Below are 15,757 nucleotides of genomic sequence, written 5' to 3' on the forward strand. Positions count from 1 at the left end.
GAGCCAGCCTTGTGATGACTTGAAAACAAACCCCAGAGAGGGAGCTGAAATAAATGGCTTCGTCTGGCACCGCGGCTCCTCAAATTGAAAGCCGGTTCCTGCATAATTCAACACGCATTTCTGCGAGCAAGGATGTGTGCTGCATCTAAATAGAAGCAGGAGGCTTGTTGCAATGCCCTATTATTGTCAAGCACGAGGTGACATTTGTAGCAGGTTTAGCAGATGGATGAGATCAGCAGCTCCCGGTGACGAGGCCACCACGGGATGAGGAGAGGGAAGACAGAGGAGCTGCTGCCCTTCCCCAGAGCCCAGGTGATGGAAAGGCAGACAAATCGAGGCCCTGATAAACACAGGGAGAACATGAGCTGTTTGCTGTTGGCCTCGTGTGTTGGGTGCTTTGATTTGTGCCTCTGCACCTCAGGCTGGTCACCTGCAGGGACATTTCCAGCTGGCTGTACCAGGCTGGGATGGGGATGGCAGGGTGATTTAGGGATTAGCACCCTTGTCTCCCACACAGAATGGGTTAGAATGGACCTTAAAATCATCTTAAAACCTCAAAATCATCTTAAAAGCACCTTCCACTCTCCCAGCTTCTCCAGGCTGCATCCAGCCTGGCATTGAACTCCTCCAGGGATGGAGCAGCCACAGCTTCTCTGGACACGCTGTGCCAGGGCCTCCCCACCCTCCCAGGGAAGAATTTTTCCCTAATATCTGCTTTAACCCCACTCTCTTTTAGTTCAGATCCATTCCCCCTTGTCCTGCTCTCGTGTCTGTGGCTGTCCCCTTGTGCCACGTCCCTGTCCCAGGGGGTGGCTTTGCCTCTGCCCCATGCCTTGGGAATTTGGGCTCCTGCCCTGCAAGCACGGCCTGGGATGGGATCCTGGCCAGAAGGCAAAGCCTGTAACTGAGAGCTCTCCTCCCCATTAGGTTTTAACTGGCCTTTGAAGGCCTGGTTTCAAGTCACCATTTTCTGGAAGGTGCCTCCAAGCTGCAGTTTTCCAGGAGGATCAGGTGCCCTTTGGCTCTGTCACACCCCGGCACCGTGCCCTTGCTATTTGCTGCAGGAGGGGATTTGCTTTCCGTGCACAGGGAGGCTTTCCAGCACTGCCATTCCCCTCCTGGAGCCAGGCAGGGCCCTCTGGACACTTTTAGCTGCTTTTCAGGCTCCAGTGATCAGGTTCTGCCAGGAAGAGCTGTGGTGGTTCCAGGAATTGCCATCTGAGGTGGAACTGAAGCCGAGGATGAGGCTTTGGAGCACCAGAGTTTGGGGACAGCTTGTGCTGCCCACGGAGGGACAGCCAGGGCTGGGGCACCTGGAGCCTGCCCTGATGAAAGCCTTGGCAAAAACATCTAATTTACCTAAATTATCCCTTCTGTGGGGCTCTGCAGTCACTTGTTGCTGGAAGGGTTGGGTTCTGCTGGAGCACAGTCCACGATCCCCATCCCACCTCACCTGGATGCCAGGATTCTCCAGCTGGCCGAGCAGTCAGGGATGACACCTCTGGTGTCCCTTCTCTCCCTTCCTGCCTCTGAATACCAGCATTCCCAGTGAAACCCTGAACCCTGCAAAGCTCCTCCTCCCAGACACTTCTGGCTTTTCCCCTTGTTCCGGGGAAATCCCATCGTATCTCCTTCTCCCAGGAAAAACCCAGGCTCTGCTCACCTCTCCCTCCTCAGGGAAGAGCCCCAGCTCCCTGGCAGTGAGAATGCCCTGGGGGAGCTGCTGGAGTGGGGTGGGACGAGGGGGGCACATCCCTGTGCCAGCCTGTGCCCATCCATCTCTGCACGCGACAGGTGGAAATACTTCCAAGGCAGGTGCCCCGAGCTTGCCAAATCCTGGCTATTTTAAGCCTGGAGGATGGGAGATGTTGGCCACCGAGGCACAGAGCTGTTGGGTTTGCTGCCAGGGTGCTGGGCAGGGCTCTGAGGGGTGACTTGGTGATGTGGTCCTGCCCTGCCCAGCCTGGACACTGGTGTCTGCCCTTCCCCCTGAGAGCCAGGGCTGAGGAAAACACTTCTGCAGTTTGGAAACTGCTCATTTAAGGGCATGGAGAGAAGCTAATTGTACAATGCAAGCTGCTGGATATCAGCAGGGATTACAGTGGGAGACGGGAAGGGTTCATAGATCCCTGTCCAGAGAGGTAAACCCTACAGACACACGTGGATCAGCGAGCTCAGCCTTCCCCAGGGTTAAACAGGCTCTTCCAGTTCCTAATCACAAATCCACTTGAGCTGGGAGCAGTTCCTTTAAACAGGGATTTGCTGTGTTTAGGCTGACTGTCCTCCTTGAGAGCAGATGGTTTTTGTTACTGGATAATATTTCAAAGGAAAGGGGTTTTCTCTTTTCTTTCTGTAATGCCCCCTCTGGTGCTGGTTTATGAAGCTGAGAGATGCTGGAGTTTGCCCTTCCCCAGGCTGGAGCTGCTTGGATTCATCAGTCAGGGTGATGGATATGAAGTCTCAGCACTCCCAATTCCCATGTTGGGGCTTGCTAAAAACTATTACAACCCTTGTGGTGGAGCAGCCAAATCACTTCCAGTGCCTGTGGGTGACAGCACCCACCTCGGGGATGGCAGGCAGGCTGCTCCTCCAGCCTCTCTTTTCCTCACTTTGCCTTTTCCAAGCATTTCCATCTTTATTTTATTTTTTTTGGCAGCCCAATGACCCGGTGACAAACATCTGCCAGGCAGCAGACAAACAGCTCTTCACCCTGGTGGAGTGGGCCAAGAGGATCCCCCACTTCTCCGAGCTGCCCCTGGATGACCAGGTCATCTTGCTCAGAGCAGGTGAGTGACATCTGTCCCCACGTGGGCAGTGCTGAATGTCCCCTGGGACGGGCTGGACCCTCAGATTTAGGTCCTGGCAGCTTGAAAATCTTTCATTGATTCTTGATAGGCTCTGATCATTTGGTTTTTAAATAGGATTTTGAAAGCCTTCCATGGGATGTGTTGGTGAATTGGATCCAAAATGGCCCAGCTTCATCTCTGGTCCATGAGGAACTCAGAGATGGGTGCTGGATGACTTAAACCAAAGGAGTTAAACTCTGCCTTCCTCCCAAATTGAGCCTTGAAAGACCAAGCAGGCTCAAGCCCCCGTGAAATTTCGTCAAACTGAAATGTTTGATCATAATTAAAACCAGAAAGGAGAGAAAAGTACATCTCACTTCTTCTCCCACCCACCAAGATGAAAATAGAACTCTCAGGGCTTATTTTAAATTTCCTTGTGCAGGAGGGGGGCTGCAGGAGCAGGATTTGGGAGGTGGAAGCAGTTGGCTGTAGGAATTCACCCTGTCGAGTGGATTCAAGCTCCTGCTGCTGTACAAAGCTTATGGAGGGCAAGAAACCAGGAGCAGAGCTCGGGAAGGATGTGTTTGAGACATGGAGTTCTTTGTAAGCCAGGGACTTTGAAGTCCTTGGTACTTTTAAAGTTCCTTTTATTTCCCCCAAATTCACTTTTGTTCAGGTCCTGCAGCCCGTAGGTGAAGGTGTCACCAAGCTCCATGGATTTTGGCAGAGCTGGCTCTGGGCCCTGTGGAACATCCCAAGTGTGGATTTGAAGAGGATTTCTGGAGCCTCTTGTGAAAGGGGATGAGCAGGGAAGCTTCTCTGCTTCCCTGAGATCTTTGAGGGCTTTCTGCAAAGAGCTGAACTCAGACAAAGCTCTTGGGAATTGGAACCCAAACCCACCATGGCAGTTCAGATTTTCCTCTCTCTTTAGCAAGCAGCTGATTAAAAGTGGAGCTGGAGAACTCCTGACCTGTGTTCTCTGTTTGTGACTCACTCCACACAGCAGGAGAGGGGCTGCCAGCCCCATCACATCCCAAATTTCGTGGTGGCTCAACCCCTGAGACTGCTGAGCAGCTCCCTGGAGCTCCATGCTCCAGACAGCTCTGCCAGAGCCTCAGATAACCTTCCCCAGGTCTTCTAACCAGTGGCTGGATGTATTATTGAGTGGCCTGCTGAGAACAGCTGCCCATGAAATATTGAAGCACTAAAATCCAGCTAAGAGCCTCAGTCAGGCATCCTGGGAGGCAAAACAAGTGGAGCACACAGCTCTGGAGGAGCAGTGCTGGATGGGCTGGCAGCAGCTCTGCTTAAATCCTGAATCATTTAAAAACACTCCCTCTCTGAGCTGTTTGGAAGGGAAGGAAACCTGACTTTTTAGGCGTGTTTTCCACTGGTTCTCTTGTTTCCAAGCTGAGACAGGAATAACCTGATGTTTTCCCAGCCTGGCAAAGGATGCTGAGCGTTACATCCCTGCAGCTGCAGCTGGCTTTGTAGGGCTGGTGGGGAAACTTGGCAGGGAGGTGGATTGACAGGATGGGCACTGCTCTGCCAGAGTGCCTTCCCCATGCCAGAAGAGCCAGAGCAGCCCTGGAGGCTGCAGCCACCCTGTTTGGTGAGAAAGGAGTCACAGAATTCTGCTCTGCCACTCCAGAGCTTGGGCTGAAATGCAGAACTCTCAGGGGAGACTTGGTTGCTCTCTAATTCCAATTTGCTGCCTGTGGTTATAGTGAGTTTTTCCTACCTGCCTCTGTCTTGGCAGCTCTTTGGGGATACTCTGGTGAAAGCCAAGGTAGGAAAATTTTCCCCTTTTCAGCTGAAACATCCCAGCTCTACGTGGGAATAATCCAGAGGAAGGATGCTGATGAATCCAGCACTCCTGCACTGGAATAAGCCCAGTTTGGAGTGGGTGTGGAAAGCCAGCTGTGGTTCCAGGAGCTGCTGTGAGGCTGTGTGACAAATTCCCATGGATCTGCCTCCTGGGAGTTCCTCTTCCTCCTGGGAGCAGGGTTTTCCTGCAGGCTCCTTCTCCTCCATCCCCCTCAGGTTTCACAGTGTCGCAATCCCTGTGAAAGTGCCAGGCCTCACCCAGTAAATAGCCAAAGAAATGTTCCCGTGGCTGGGGTGGAAACATCCTGTGGCCACTTAGGAAAGAGTGAACTTTATTCCTTGTCAACATTTCTGATGGCACAGCCCAGGGCTGCAGCAGAAGGTAAATACAGCACACATGGGCCTTGTGTTTATTCCAGGCAGTGAGATGTGCTCTTGTGACAGGAGAGGTGAGGGATATTGTTGTGTTGCTTTTCCAGCCTGGAAAAAAAAAAAAAAAAAAACAAAAACCTAAATCCAAATATCCTGAGGTTTCTGGACCAGGACTCCAGAACATGTTCAGGCCAAGGGTGTTGCTGAAGACCCCCTCTTGTCTTAGTGAAGATGCTGCTCCTGGCTGGAAGTCACTCAGATTTCCACCCTTCAAGCTTGCCAGCATTTCATCTTGTTGGAGCTTTGTTTCAGGAATTTTGGAGCTCAGCCTGTGATGGATTTAGGAACTGAAGAGGTGTTGGATTGGGAAGGGGAGCTGCAAGGTGTGGAGGTCACATCTCCCTTTCCTTCCCTGTCAGTCTGGGCTCAGAGGATGTCATTACCACATCCCAAAGCAGCCTGTCCAGCTGATAAGACTAAAACCTGTTTTCCAAGCAGCTGTGGAAGCAGTCACAGACGTGGGACTGTGCAGAGAACAGCCCCAATCCCTCCCAGTGCTTTCATGGCAGGAGCAGCAAAGCCACAAATAAAGCCAGAGATTTCGTGGTGCTTTTTTCAGGGCTCAGGGCTGGTGAATGAACTTCTGTGGCCTGAGGAGGAGCCTGATGAGCTGATAGCAAGTGCTGATAGGGCTGGAGCTGCTGGGAGGCTGAGGGCAGAGGGGGGCTCCACACCCACTGGGAGCTTCAGGCAGAGCTGTTTGCTCAGTGTCTGCACGGTTTATAGAGGAAACTGCTCCCCTTATTAGCTTTATTTTTAGTGCACTGGGTTCCTGATGTTTTTTTTCCTTCCCTGACATCCAAGAAAAAGCTGGCTCCCCCTTCCCTTCCCACATCCAGCCACGTTCCTGCACCAAAGGCGCTTTCCTCCTGCTGTTAGACAGGCGACCTCACCGAATCCCAAACCCCCCGAGGATCCCATGGCCCTAACCTGCAGCCTCGCTGGTTTTCTCCTCCCCAGGGTGGAACGAGCTCCTAATTGCCTCCTTCTCCCACCGCTCCATAGCCGTGAAGGACGGGATCCTGCTGGCCACGGGGCTGCACGTGCACCGGAACAGCGCCCACAGCGCCGGCGTCGGGGCCATCTTCGACAGGTGGGCAGGGATGGAGGGCTGGGCTCCCGTCCACCACCGTGCCCGGACACCCCCAGCCCTGGCTGCACCCCAAACTGCCTCCCTCCCTGCTGGGGGTTCCATCCCATGAAAAAACCCCTCCTCTCAAACCTACCAACAAACCAACGGCCCCAAACAGGGAGGAGGCTGCCCAGTGCAAATCAAAGCCCCTTTCATGGGCTCCAGATGCCTTCTAACGTTACGAGGAGGCCACTCCTTTGTTCCTTTTCATCTTTAATTGGACCAAGCCGTGATTTGATTTGCTGTGGAAATCCAGGGCTTCCCTCTGGCTGCCCTGGGACCCTGGCAGGGGTCAGGAACCCCCCTGGACAGAGCCCCCAGAGACACTGGCTGTGATCTCTGTCCATGGAAAAGAGTTTTCAATCTTACAGCATGAATTACAAGCTCTGAGTGTTTGATATGAGTAATAATTAAGTGTGGCACAGGTGCAAAAGTAAAATTTTAGGATTCTAGATGAGGGGTCCAAAGGGGACAAGATGGAGGAAATTGGGTGTGCCTTGTCCTTTTTCTCCTCTTCATGCCCTCCATGTCTCACTGTGGTGTTGGCATTTTTCTGTTGGTTCAGGCTGGGAACACACTGTCCAACGTAGGTGACAGATATTGGCACGTTCTTGTCAATCCAGCCCAGGGAGTTTCTGGTATTTAATGTTTGTCACATCCCACTGAGGGCAGAGCCCCACACGCTGCCCTGCAGGACAGAGCTGGGCAGGGCAGCAGAACATGTGAGAGATAAACAGAATAAACAACCTGGAAACCAGCACAGACCAATTATGGCTTCTGCTTTGGCAGCGGGGCTGAAAGACAGAGACTTTTACAATCTGGGAATCATCAATACCTCAGATTCCAACAATTTGCACAATGAGAAGGCCCTGGTGATGCTCAGCAGGTTCCACAGGCGTGTCCCGAGGGCTCTTTAATCCCAGCCTTTGGGAAAGTGTTTTAAAGCCAGACTTGCAGGGTGTTTGACCCACAGCGTGACTCCAGACGCTGCTGAAATGTTGATTTCTCTCCCTGAGACTCATCTTGAGTTGAAACCAAATCACCTTTGCTGCTCTGCTCGGTGAGGAAATTGTTCTTCGGACCTGGGTGACATCATTTGTTCCTGTGAGGTCATAAGTGCAAGATCATGACTTTGCTGCAGGATCTAACATGAAAAACTGGGCAATCAGTGGAAAATACTTCAAGACCGACACCTTCAGTAAGAGCAAAGGGAGCAATAAAAATTACCGGCAGAGGAAATTACTTTTAGATACCTGTTGGGGTGGGTTTTTATTGTTATTTTTTATTTTTAGGCAGCTTTCTCAGGTGCCAGAGCCTCTCGGTGAATGGATGAAGGCGGTTTTTATGGTCCCTGTTGTATCTCACAGGAACTATTGATGTTCCTAATGAGCTATTTTTGATGGAGGAGGAAAATGAGGCCACATCCTCAGCTGGTCTAGGCCAGCACCATCCCCGAGTTCGTTAAACGTGACCGGAGCTTCTCTCTCTGCCTCTGACACCTGGGGCTTTTCATTCCCTTTTGTTTTATTTCCTTTCATGCTGACTCTGTGCTTTCTCTGTCCTTTTGCAGAGTACTGACAGAACTGGTGTCCAAAATGAGGGACATGCTGATGGACAAGACAGAGCTGGGCTGCCTGCGAGCCATCGTCCTCTTCAACCCCGGTCCGTGCCTGGCTCTGCTCTCCTGGCCCCTCTTGCCTGCTCTTCCGTCCTTTTTGGCTCCTTTTCTTCCCCCAAAAAGCCCCTGCTTTTTATATTTTTTATTGGAAATAGCAGAGGGCACCCAGATGCCATAGGGCAGGAAGGGAGGCAGGGGTGAAAGTTGGTTTGGTTTGGGAAGGATCTTAAAGTTCATCTTGTTCCAAAGCTCCTGCCATAGGCAGGGATTTTGCACTGTCCCAGGTTGCTCCAAGCCCTGTCCAGCCTGGCCTTGGACATTTCCAGGGATCCAGGGACAGCCACAGCTTCTCTGGGCACCCTGTGCCAGGGTTGAAGCATCCTCACAGGGAAGGATTTCTTCCCAAAATCCAGTCTAAGCCTACTCTTGTTCAATTTACAGCCATTCCTGTCCTGTCAGATCTCCCCCTTTCAGAGTGACTGTGAAAAGAAAGTTCAGGTTCTTGAGGGAATTGTCCCTGAATTGGAACAAAGTGAGATCTGGATGTTGTTGAAGAGAAAAATATGGATTAGAGCAACACCAGAGCATGGAGATAATTGTCTCTGCTTCCCAACCTCGCCATCCATGGGCTTTTATTACCTGCATTTCAGGAAAAGCCCTTTGCAGACCTGGAGAGGCTGAAAGACATGAAATGTGCTCATAAAATACACCAAACCCTCCATTTTTGACCACAGTTCCACAGACTCTGGTCATGCTGTTCCCTTTTCCCTCTCAGCCCCAGCTGCCCAAGGGAAGAAGAAATTTCAGTGCCAGGGTTTTTCTCCAACAATCCAGGGAGCAAATCCCTGTGCAGCAGGAGCCAAGCCTGCACATACCTGCACAGCTCTCTGGGGGGATCTCTGCATTTCAGAGTGGATCAGAGCAGAACCAGATGGCAGCCAAGGACAAACCTCCCCATCCAGCACCACCCTGCCCTCCCAGAGCACAGTTTGTGCCCAAGCACAGCTCCTTGCCTGGATTTTCCCACCAAAGCCAGGCCAGGCTGTTCCAGCAGTGTTTATTACATTTTTTTTGGGTTTGTTTTTCTTCTTGACCAGTTTGGTGGTTTTTTTTTAGTCGCGCCCCCCCCACCTCCTTGTAATCAGCAGTAATTTATTGTCTGTAATTTGGGATTAGCTGTATATGGTCAAAGAAGGGGAATGTGGAGAGGTTCCCGTGGCACATGTGCTTGGGGATATCGATTTCTGCACTGTCCCTTTCACCCTGCTAAAAACAGATCCTCGCTGTGTCCTGTCCTGGGGGCTGTGCCAGAGCAGGGGCTTCTCCTTCAGCCCCACCACAGTGCTGGAGGGGGAATAAAACCCTTTGAAATGAGGGTCTGGGACCACTGGAATGAGCCAAAACATTTGGGGCTGGGGTGTGAGGTTGAGGAAAAATCTGTAATTGTGGGGTAAACCTCTTGAGTGCTCCCCAAATCCCTGGAGCTCTGAGCCTGCAGCCACGCTTTGGTGGGGCTGGAAGAGATGGAGGGGAGTGCACAGAGGGCTTCCTGTGTTTGGCTGATGGTTTTTGGGTTGCCTTTCAGACTCCAAGGGGCTGTCGAACCCAGCAGAGGTGGAGGCACTGCGGGAGAAGGTGTATGCATCACTAGAGGCTTACTGCAAACACAAATACCCCGACCAGCCCGGCAGGTGAGCTCCCTGTGCCCCTCCTCTTGCACCTTCCCCCCCTGCAAACCCCCTGCAATGGGTGCTGCAGCCCCCAGGGTCCCCTCTCTGCTCTGGGCTCTCTGTTCCCAGTGATTCCTTATGGACAAACCCCTCATTTCTACCCACCCCAGCTGCCAGCATCCCTAAAAATCCTCCCCCGTGCAGTGCACAGAGCTCTTTATTCCCTTGCCAGGAAATCCAGCAAGGTGGGCAGAGCTGAGGAGCTGCCCCCAGCTCCCCCAGCCCCAGCAGTGGGATGAGCACATGTGGGAAGGGAAGGGAAGGGAAGGGGGTATCATTTCCCTTTTGGAAACCACGGCCAGCGAAACCGCAGCAAAAATAGGACTCACATGGAGTTAATTTTCAGTGGCAGATGAGCATCATTGCTGGGAAGTGAAAGCCTCAATTGATGCTCTTTTTCTCCCCTCCCTGCCTCCCCCAATCCAGCTGGGAATGGGAGGGGGGATTAGGAATGTGTTCCTGGACAGCTCTGGAGCTGAGTGGGCGCATTTTCCCAGTTACAGCCTGGAGCTGGCAACTGCCAGTTCAGTTCCTGACAGCTTCTTGAGAAAGCAAGCAAAGCACTGGAAGCTGCTACTGGTGCATGAAAGTTGGGGAAAAACAGCCCAGGGATTTGCATGTCACCTGCATTCCTGGCCCCGTGTGGATGGTTAAATGAAAAGGATGCTTTCACAGCAGTGAGAGCAGTGGGCAGAGCGTGCCCTCCCTCAGAAGTGATGCTGGAGTTGGTTTTCCCCCCGTTTTGGGTGCCAGAGTGCTGGCAGATGAAGAAAGGTGTGTTGTGAAGGGATTGCTGGTTGGTTTGAGGCAGGCAGAGCGGGGATGAGGGTGCCATGGGGTGTGCTTGGTTTGTGGTGAGCTGGGGGGTGGAGGGATGAGCACAGGGCAAGGAGCAGGGCTGTCACCTCTCCTCTTCCAGAAAGCTTCATTAAATTGCATTTCTGGAGCAAACCCAGAGCCAGACCCTGGACTTTGGCAGTTGTGGTGTTGCAGAAGAGCTGTTCTGGCACCAGGAGAGCTGCCTTGGGAATCATGGCCAGCAGCTCTTCTGGATGATTCCCTCGCTGGGGCGAGCTCTTGCTTTGCACACTGTGCAGGATCTGCAGCCCTGGCACACACAGGGGGTGGCACAGGGACAGCCCCACTCCCCAAACCCCCACCAAGCCACCACGCCTGGCAGCACAGCCACTGAGCCAGCAGCTCCCCAGGGCTCTGCCTCAGTGCTCACAGGGAGTGTGTGCAGCCCAGAAGCTGCACCAGGGGCTCTGCAATTTAATCTCTCACTGCCTTGGAGTGACCTTGGGCTGGGAACTTTCTTGTGTGGTGTTCACACCCATCCTTGGTGCAGACCTGAGGGGTTCAGGGATGTCCTGAGCGCTGTGCCTGTGCCCTGCATCCCTCAGTGGTGGCACCATCCCAGGAGGTGCCTCAAGAGGATGAACCCATGGGCTGGGCTTGCACAAGAGCTCCCCAAAGTTCTCTGAAACTCTGGGCATCTTCCTGGGGCTGCAAACAAGTTCTCCCTGTGGTTGAGCCATGTCTGGGACCTTCCCCTGCTCCGTGCTGTGGGATTTCTGGAATCCCCACTTTTGCAGGTGCCCCAAATCCCCACCCAGCAGCAGCTTGGGAGCACCCTGTAAACACCAAAAGGGAATTTTTCTGCACAGAAAGGCATTTCCAGGAAAAACCCAGCTCTGCTCCCCCTGCCCCAGGGGGGGCTGGGTTGCCTACGTGACACCCAGCAGCCTCAGGGAATCAGGAATCAGGGCTCTTCTCTCCCCTCCCTGCCCTGCCACGTTGTGCTCTGGGCTGGTTATCTCACAGTTAAACATATCCCAGGGCTGGAGCCATCATCTGGTTTGGTTTAAAGTGAAACTTCCTGAATGGGATGGTATGACTGATTTGTTTTTCCTGGCTCTGCTCCCACCGTTCTCGCCAGCTCAGCAGAAAAAAAAAAAAAATTAAAAAAAAATAGGGAGAGGGAACTGTGCATGCATATAGAATATCTGTGAGCTTGTGCATGTCTCCGTGTGTGTTTTCTGCAAGGTCCCATTCTCCCTGGCCCTTTGCTGCTGTTCAAGCCCTGATTTTGCAGCAGGAAAAGCTGATGGCTCTGCTGTGGCCATTAAAGGGCTTTTTCCCTGGCCTGGGAGCACTCACACAAGGAGGTGACATCCAGTGGCACCTGGGGTGCTCCAAAGCTCTCTTGCAGGAGCTGGTGGCTTTCTCCTGGCCCCAGAGTTTCTTGTCACCCTCTGAGCCCCACACCCAGCAGCTTTTCCCTGCTGAGGATGGCTCACTGCTGCCAGCTCTCCCCAGCCCTGCTGTGACCTGAAACCATCTGCTCCAGGCAGGGCAGGGTGTGGGGAAAGGGTTTTTGGTTTTGTTTGCCCTCCTCAGAGCCCTGGGAAAAGGGGAGAACCCCTGGTTCTGCTCCTGGGAAAAGGGGAGCACCTGCTGGGGCTGCTCAGGAGTGCCCAGAGCCTGCAGGAAAAGGGGCATCAACCAGCCAAGTGCCAGCTCACCCCCCTGGGCATCTCCTCCAGCCCCTTCCCAGCTTTTTGCCCTTTTCCCTGACCAAAACCCGAGCTGCTGATGCTGCTTGCAGCACTGCCAGTGCCAAGGCTGATCCCGGGGTGCCTCCTCTGAATGGTTGCATACAAGGATCCTCAGCCCTGGCTGGGCCCCTGGTGTCACCCTGCCTGGCCAGCAGCCCCAGGGCTCAGCTCCAAGCCCAGTGAGGGCTGCTGGGGCTGCTCAGGAGTGCCAGGGCCTGCAGGAAAAGGGGCATCACCCAGCCAGGTGCCAGCTCACCCCACTGGGCATCTCCTCCAGCCCATTTCCCTGACCAAAACTTGAGCTGCTGATGCTGCTTGCAGCGCTGCCAGTGCCAAGGCTGATCCCGGGGTGCCTCCTCTGGATGGCTGCAGTGCAGGGACCCCAGGAGCACCTTGGGGTGCCCCTCTGCTTCAGGGCTGTCCTTTCCTTTCTTGTTTCATATCTCAGCTCCGTTCCCAGCACGTGTTTGTTGTGAATCTCCCCGAGGCTGGGCCAGAATTCCTGACATTTCCCCGCACAGCTCTGGGTGCATCCCCACCATTTGGCAGCAAGAACTCCGACTCCAAACTTGAGGAGGGGACCGGGACAGAAGCAAGGCTGCACTTGGGGATGCCTGACCGTGCCGTGTCTCCTTTCCCCCAGGTTTGCCAAGCTCCTGCTCCGCCTCCCAGCCCTGCGATCCATCGGCCTCAAATGCCTGGAGCACCTCTTCTTCTTCAAGCTAATAGGCGACACGCCCATCGACACCTTCTTGATGGAGATGCTGGAAGCGCCGCACCAAATGACTTAGAGACCTCTGCTGGGTCAGTCCCTCGCCCGGCCGGGCTCCCTCGGGGCCCTTTTTTCTGCTTTCCTCGGCCCCCCAGCCCGTGTCCCTCGTCTGCTCCGGGGGACCCCCGGCCCCTCGTCGCCCGCCCCCCTGTCCGTTCGCTGTCACTGCTGCGTCTCCAGACCTGCTCGCTGCTTCCCCGTGCTGCCCGTAGAGAAGTGGGAGCGGAGAGAGCTTTGCCAACCCCCTCGCCGTGCCATGAGGTTTGGGATGAGCCACCACGGGCTGGTGTCACCAACCCCCTCCCCAACTCCCCTGGGGACAAGGACGGTGCCAGCCCCTCGGGGCAGTGGGGTTTGGACGAGCCTGAGGGGGAGTGGTTGGACTCTGCCAGATTGCAGCTGGGCTATTTTCAGAGGATGGAGTTTTTGGAAAAAAGAGAAGAAGAAGACAAAAAAAAAAAAAAAAAGAAAAAAAAAAAGAAAAAAAATTCTATTTTTGGTTTTTAACTATTCTTAGTAGTCTCGGTAGTTACTTTGCGGAGGGAGAGGCGGTGCCCCCTGAATGAGTCACCCGTGGCTGCACAGAGCTTTCTCCTTCCTCTTCCTGAGGATTTGGGATTGAGCTGAATCCCAAAACACAGCCCTGGTGCAGGGAATGCCCTTTGGCCACCCCGGAGGGTGCCAGGGCATCGCTGCTCTCCCCAGAGGTGTGGAGTGAGCCAGCTGCAACACTTGCTTTAAAGGCTGCCAGGGACTCCCCGTGGCCCTTCCCCAGCTCCTGGGGGCTTGCTGCCCTCAGCAGGCATCCCAGTTCATCCCAGTGCTGCCCCAGTTCATCCCAGTGCCACCCCAGTTCATCCCAGTGTCACCCCAGTGCTGCCCCAGCATCCTGCCGTGACCCCAGTCCAGCGTTTCGGGGTTTTGGCTCACCCAGGAGGCTGCTCCTGTTCTTTCAGCCCTGCAAAACACTGCAAGGCAACAGTTTAGTGGGAGTGTTCGGCCAGGCTGCTTAATTGCAGCTGTTAATTAGTGGTGAAGCAAGAACAGGGCTCCCCCTGCCCTGGATCTCCCCCGTGGGGGATGTGGCAGCACCATCCTCCCTGTCCTCTCCGGGATTCTGAGAGCACCGAAAGCACCTTGGCTTTTGCACAACCCTTTCCTTGAGTCTTGGTGTGACAGCGGGGAGCTGGGCAGGGTTTTGGGGACAGGAATGTGTCCCCCCAACCCCACGGGATGGGACTCCCCTGGGAGTGTGTGGCCAGAGGTCAACAAGGGAGAGATCTCCCCCCTTCACCTCCTCCTCATCAGGTGTCTCCACGAGTTGGAGAAAAAGCAGAGGGAATGATGAGGGATTTTGGGAAGGGTTTTCCCCTGAGAAGGAGGTGCCTGTGGCCAAGGGCTTCCCCAGCATTTCCACATTCTCTGTGCTTTAAAAAGCAGAGGATGAGGGTCCCCAAGATCCTCTTGTTGCTCCCCATGGTTTGCAGCTGGTTGAAAACTCCTCCTTTGTTCCTGGAGGGGATGGAGCAGCACCCACCACCTCACTCCCAGCTCTGTTTTGGAGGGGACACTGTTGCCCCCTGCCTGTTGTGGTCCCAGCTGGCAGCTGCAGTGCCCAGCTCCATCCCCTGCAGCTCCAAAATTCAAAACCCACTCAGGATTTCAGGTGGCAGCTCCCCCTGGGGCTGGCCCGACGTGGCGAATCGGCAGAGGCAGGCAGAGCGCCTTGGCTCTGTTTCCCCAGCAGCCTGCAAGCCACTGAAAATATTATTAAACAGCTTCACCCTGCAAGAATTTGCCAAGAAAACGAGGCAGGAGGAATGAAATCTGGCGAGGGTGCCAGCAAACACGAGCAGGCTGTTCCCTGCCAGCGGGAGGCTGGCGCAGCCCCGGCGGGGTGCAGGGAGGTGGCAGAGCCCCGAGCCCACCCAGCCCCTGGGCAGCCCCCAGGCCCTGGCAGAAAGGAGCCTGGCACTTGCTTGGCACGAGGAAAGGTTTTGGGGAAGTTGGTGGATGTTGCACTGGGATAAACCTGCTGGTCTCTGGTGGGTGGAGCTGCTTTTTCCTGGGGGAGGGCTGGGGAGAGGCTCTTGGGTGCTGTGGTGGCTGCAGGGTGGCACGGTGGGAGATCCTGTCCCATCCCATCCCAAACCTTCTCATCTCGCCCCATCCTGTCCTGTCCCATCCTATTCCATCCCATCCCTTTCCATTCTGTCACGTTCCATCATCTTCCATCCCCTTTCCTCCCATCTGTCCCCATCCCATCCCATCCCATCCCAATCTCCTTATCCCATCCCAAACCTTCTCATCCCATTTCCATCCAAACCTCCTCCCCATCCCATCCCATCCCATCCCATCCCATCCCATCCCATCCCATCCCATCCCATCCCATCCCATCCCATCCCATCCCATCCCATCCCCATTAGCATCTGACAAGGGGGAGGCTTTGCAGGCCCCAAGTTCCAGCTCAGGATCATCCCCGTGCCTCAGTTTCCCTGCTGGAGCAGCACAGCCTCAATCCATGCCCGTGGAGGAGAGGATTTTGGGAAAGGCTGAGCCTTGTCCTGGGGATTTCACTTCTCAGCTGGTGAAAGGGAGTTGGGATTCCCTGATCCCCCAAAGCCCGGCCCAGCCCCTCCATCCTCACCCCAGCCCTTCCCGGGGGAAGGAGAAGCTTTTGTGTGTTGGGAACAGCCTTAAAGCAACGAGCTTTGCATGAGTTCCAGTCTTTCCTTTGTATTCTTTTCACTTTGGGCTTTTATTTGTTGTTGTTGTTGTCCTCATCATGATAAGGCTGAGTGAGGAGAGCTGAGGTGGCTGAGGGAAAACAAAAAGCACAGGATTCCCTAGAGAGGCTGGGATGTGGACTCCACCAGCTCTCAGTACTCTTGCAAAAATCTGC

General features: G+C 54.2%; 1 protein-coding gene across 2 annotated transcripts in view; it reads left to right on the plus strand.

The window, feature by feature from the left end:
• RXRA (retinoid X receptor alpha) overlaps positions 1–15,574 on the plus strand; it is a 101,133-nt gene extending 85,559 nt beyond the window's left edge. For both annotated transcript variants that reach the window (XM_021543580.3, XM_077787911.1), the window contains exons 6-10: positions 2,657–2,786; positions 6,006–6,138; positions 7,748–7,839; positions 9,381–9,486; positions 12,727–15,574. In XM_021543580.3, the coding sequence (XP_021399255.2) occupies positions 2,657–2,786; positions 6,006–6,138; positions 7,748–7,839; positions 9,381–9,486; positions 12,727–12,874 (609 nt within the window). In that variant the 3' untranslated portion in view covers positions 12,875–15,574. The remainder of the gene's footprint in view (positions 1–2,656; positions 2,787–6,005; positions 6,139–7,747; positions 7,840–9,380; positions 9,487–12,726) is intronic.
• The last annotated feature ends 183 nt before the right edge of the window (positions 15,575–15,757 follow it).

This window comes from Lonchura striata, chromosome 22 (genome assembly GCF_046129695.1).
Source record: "Lonchura striata isolate bLonStr1 chromosome 22, bLonStr1.mat, whole genome shotgun sequence".
Taxonomy (NCBI): Eukaryota; Metazoa; Chordata; class Aves; order Passeriformes; family Estrildidae; genus Lonchura; species Lonchura striata.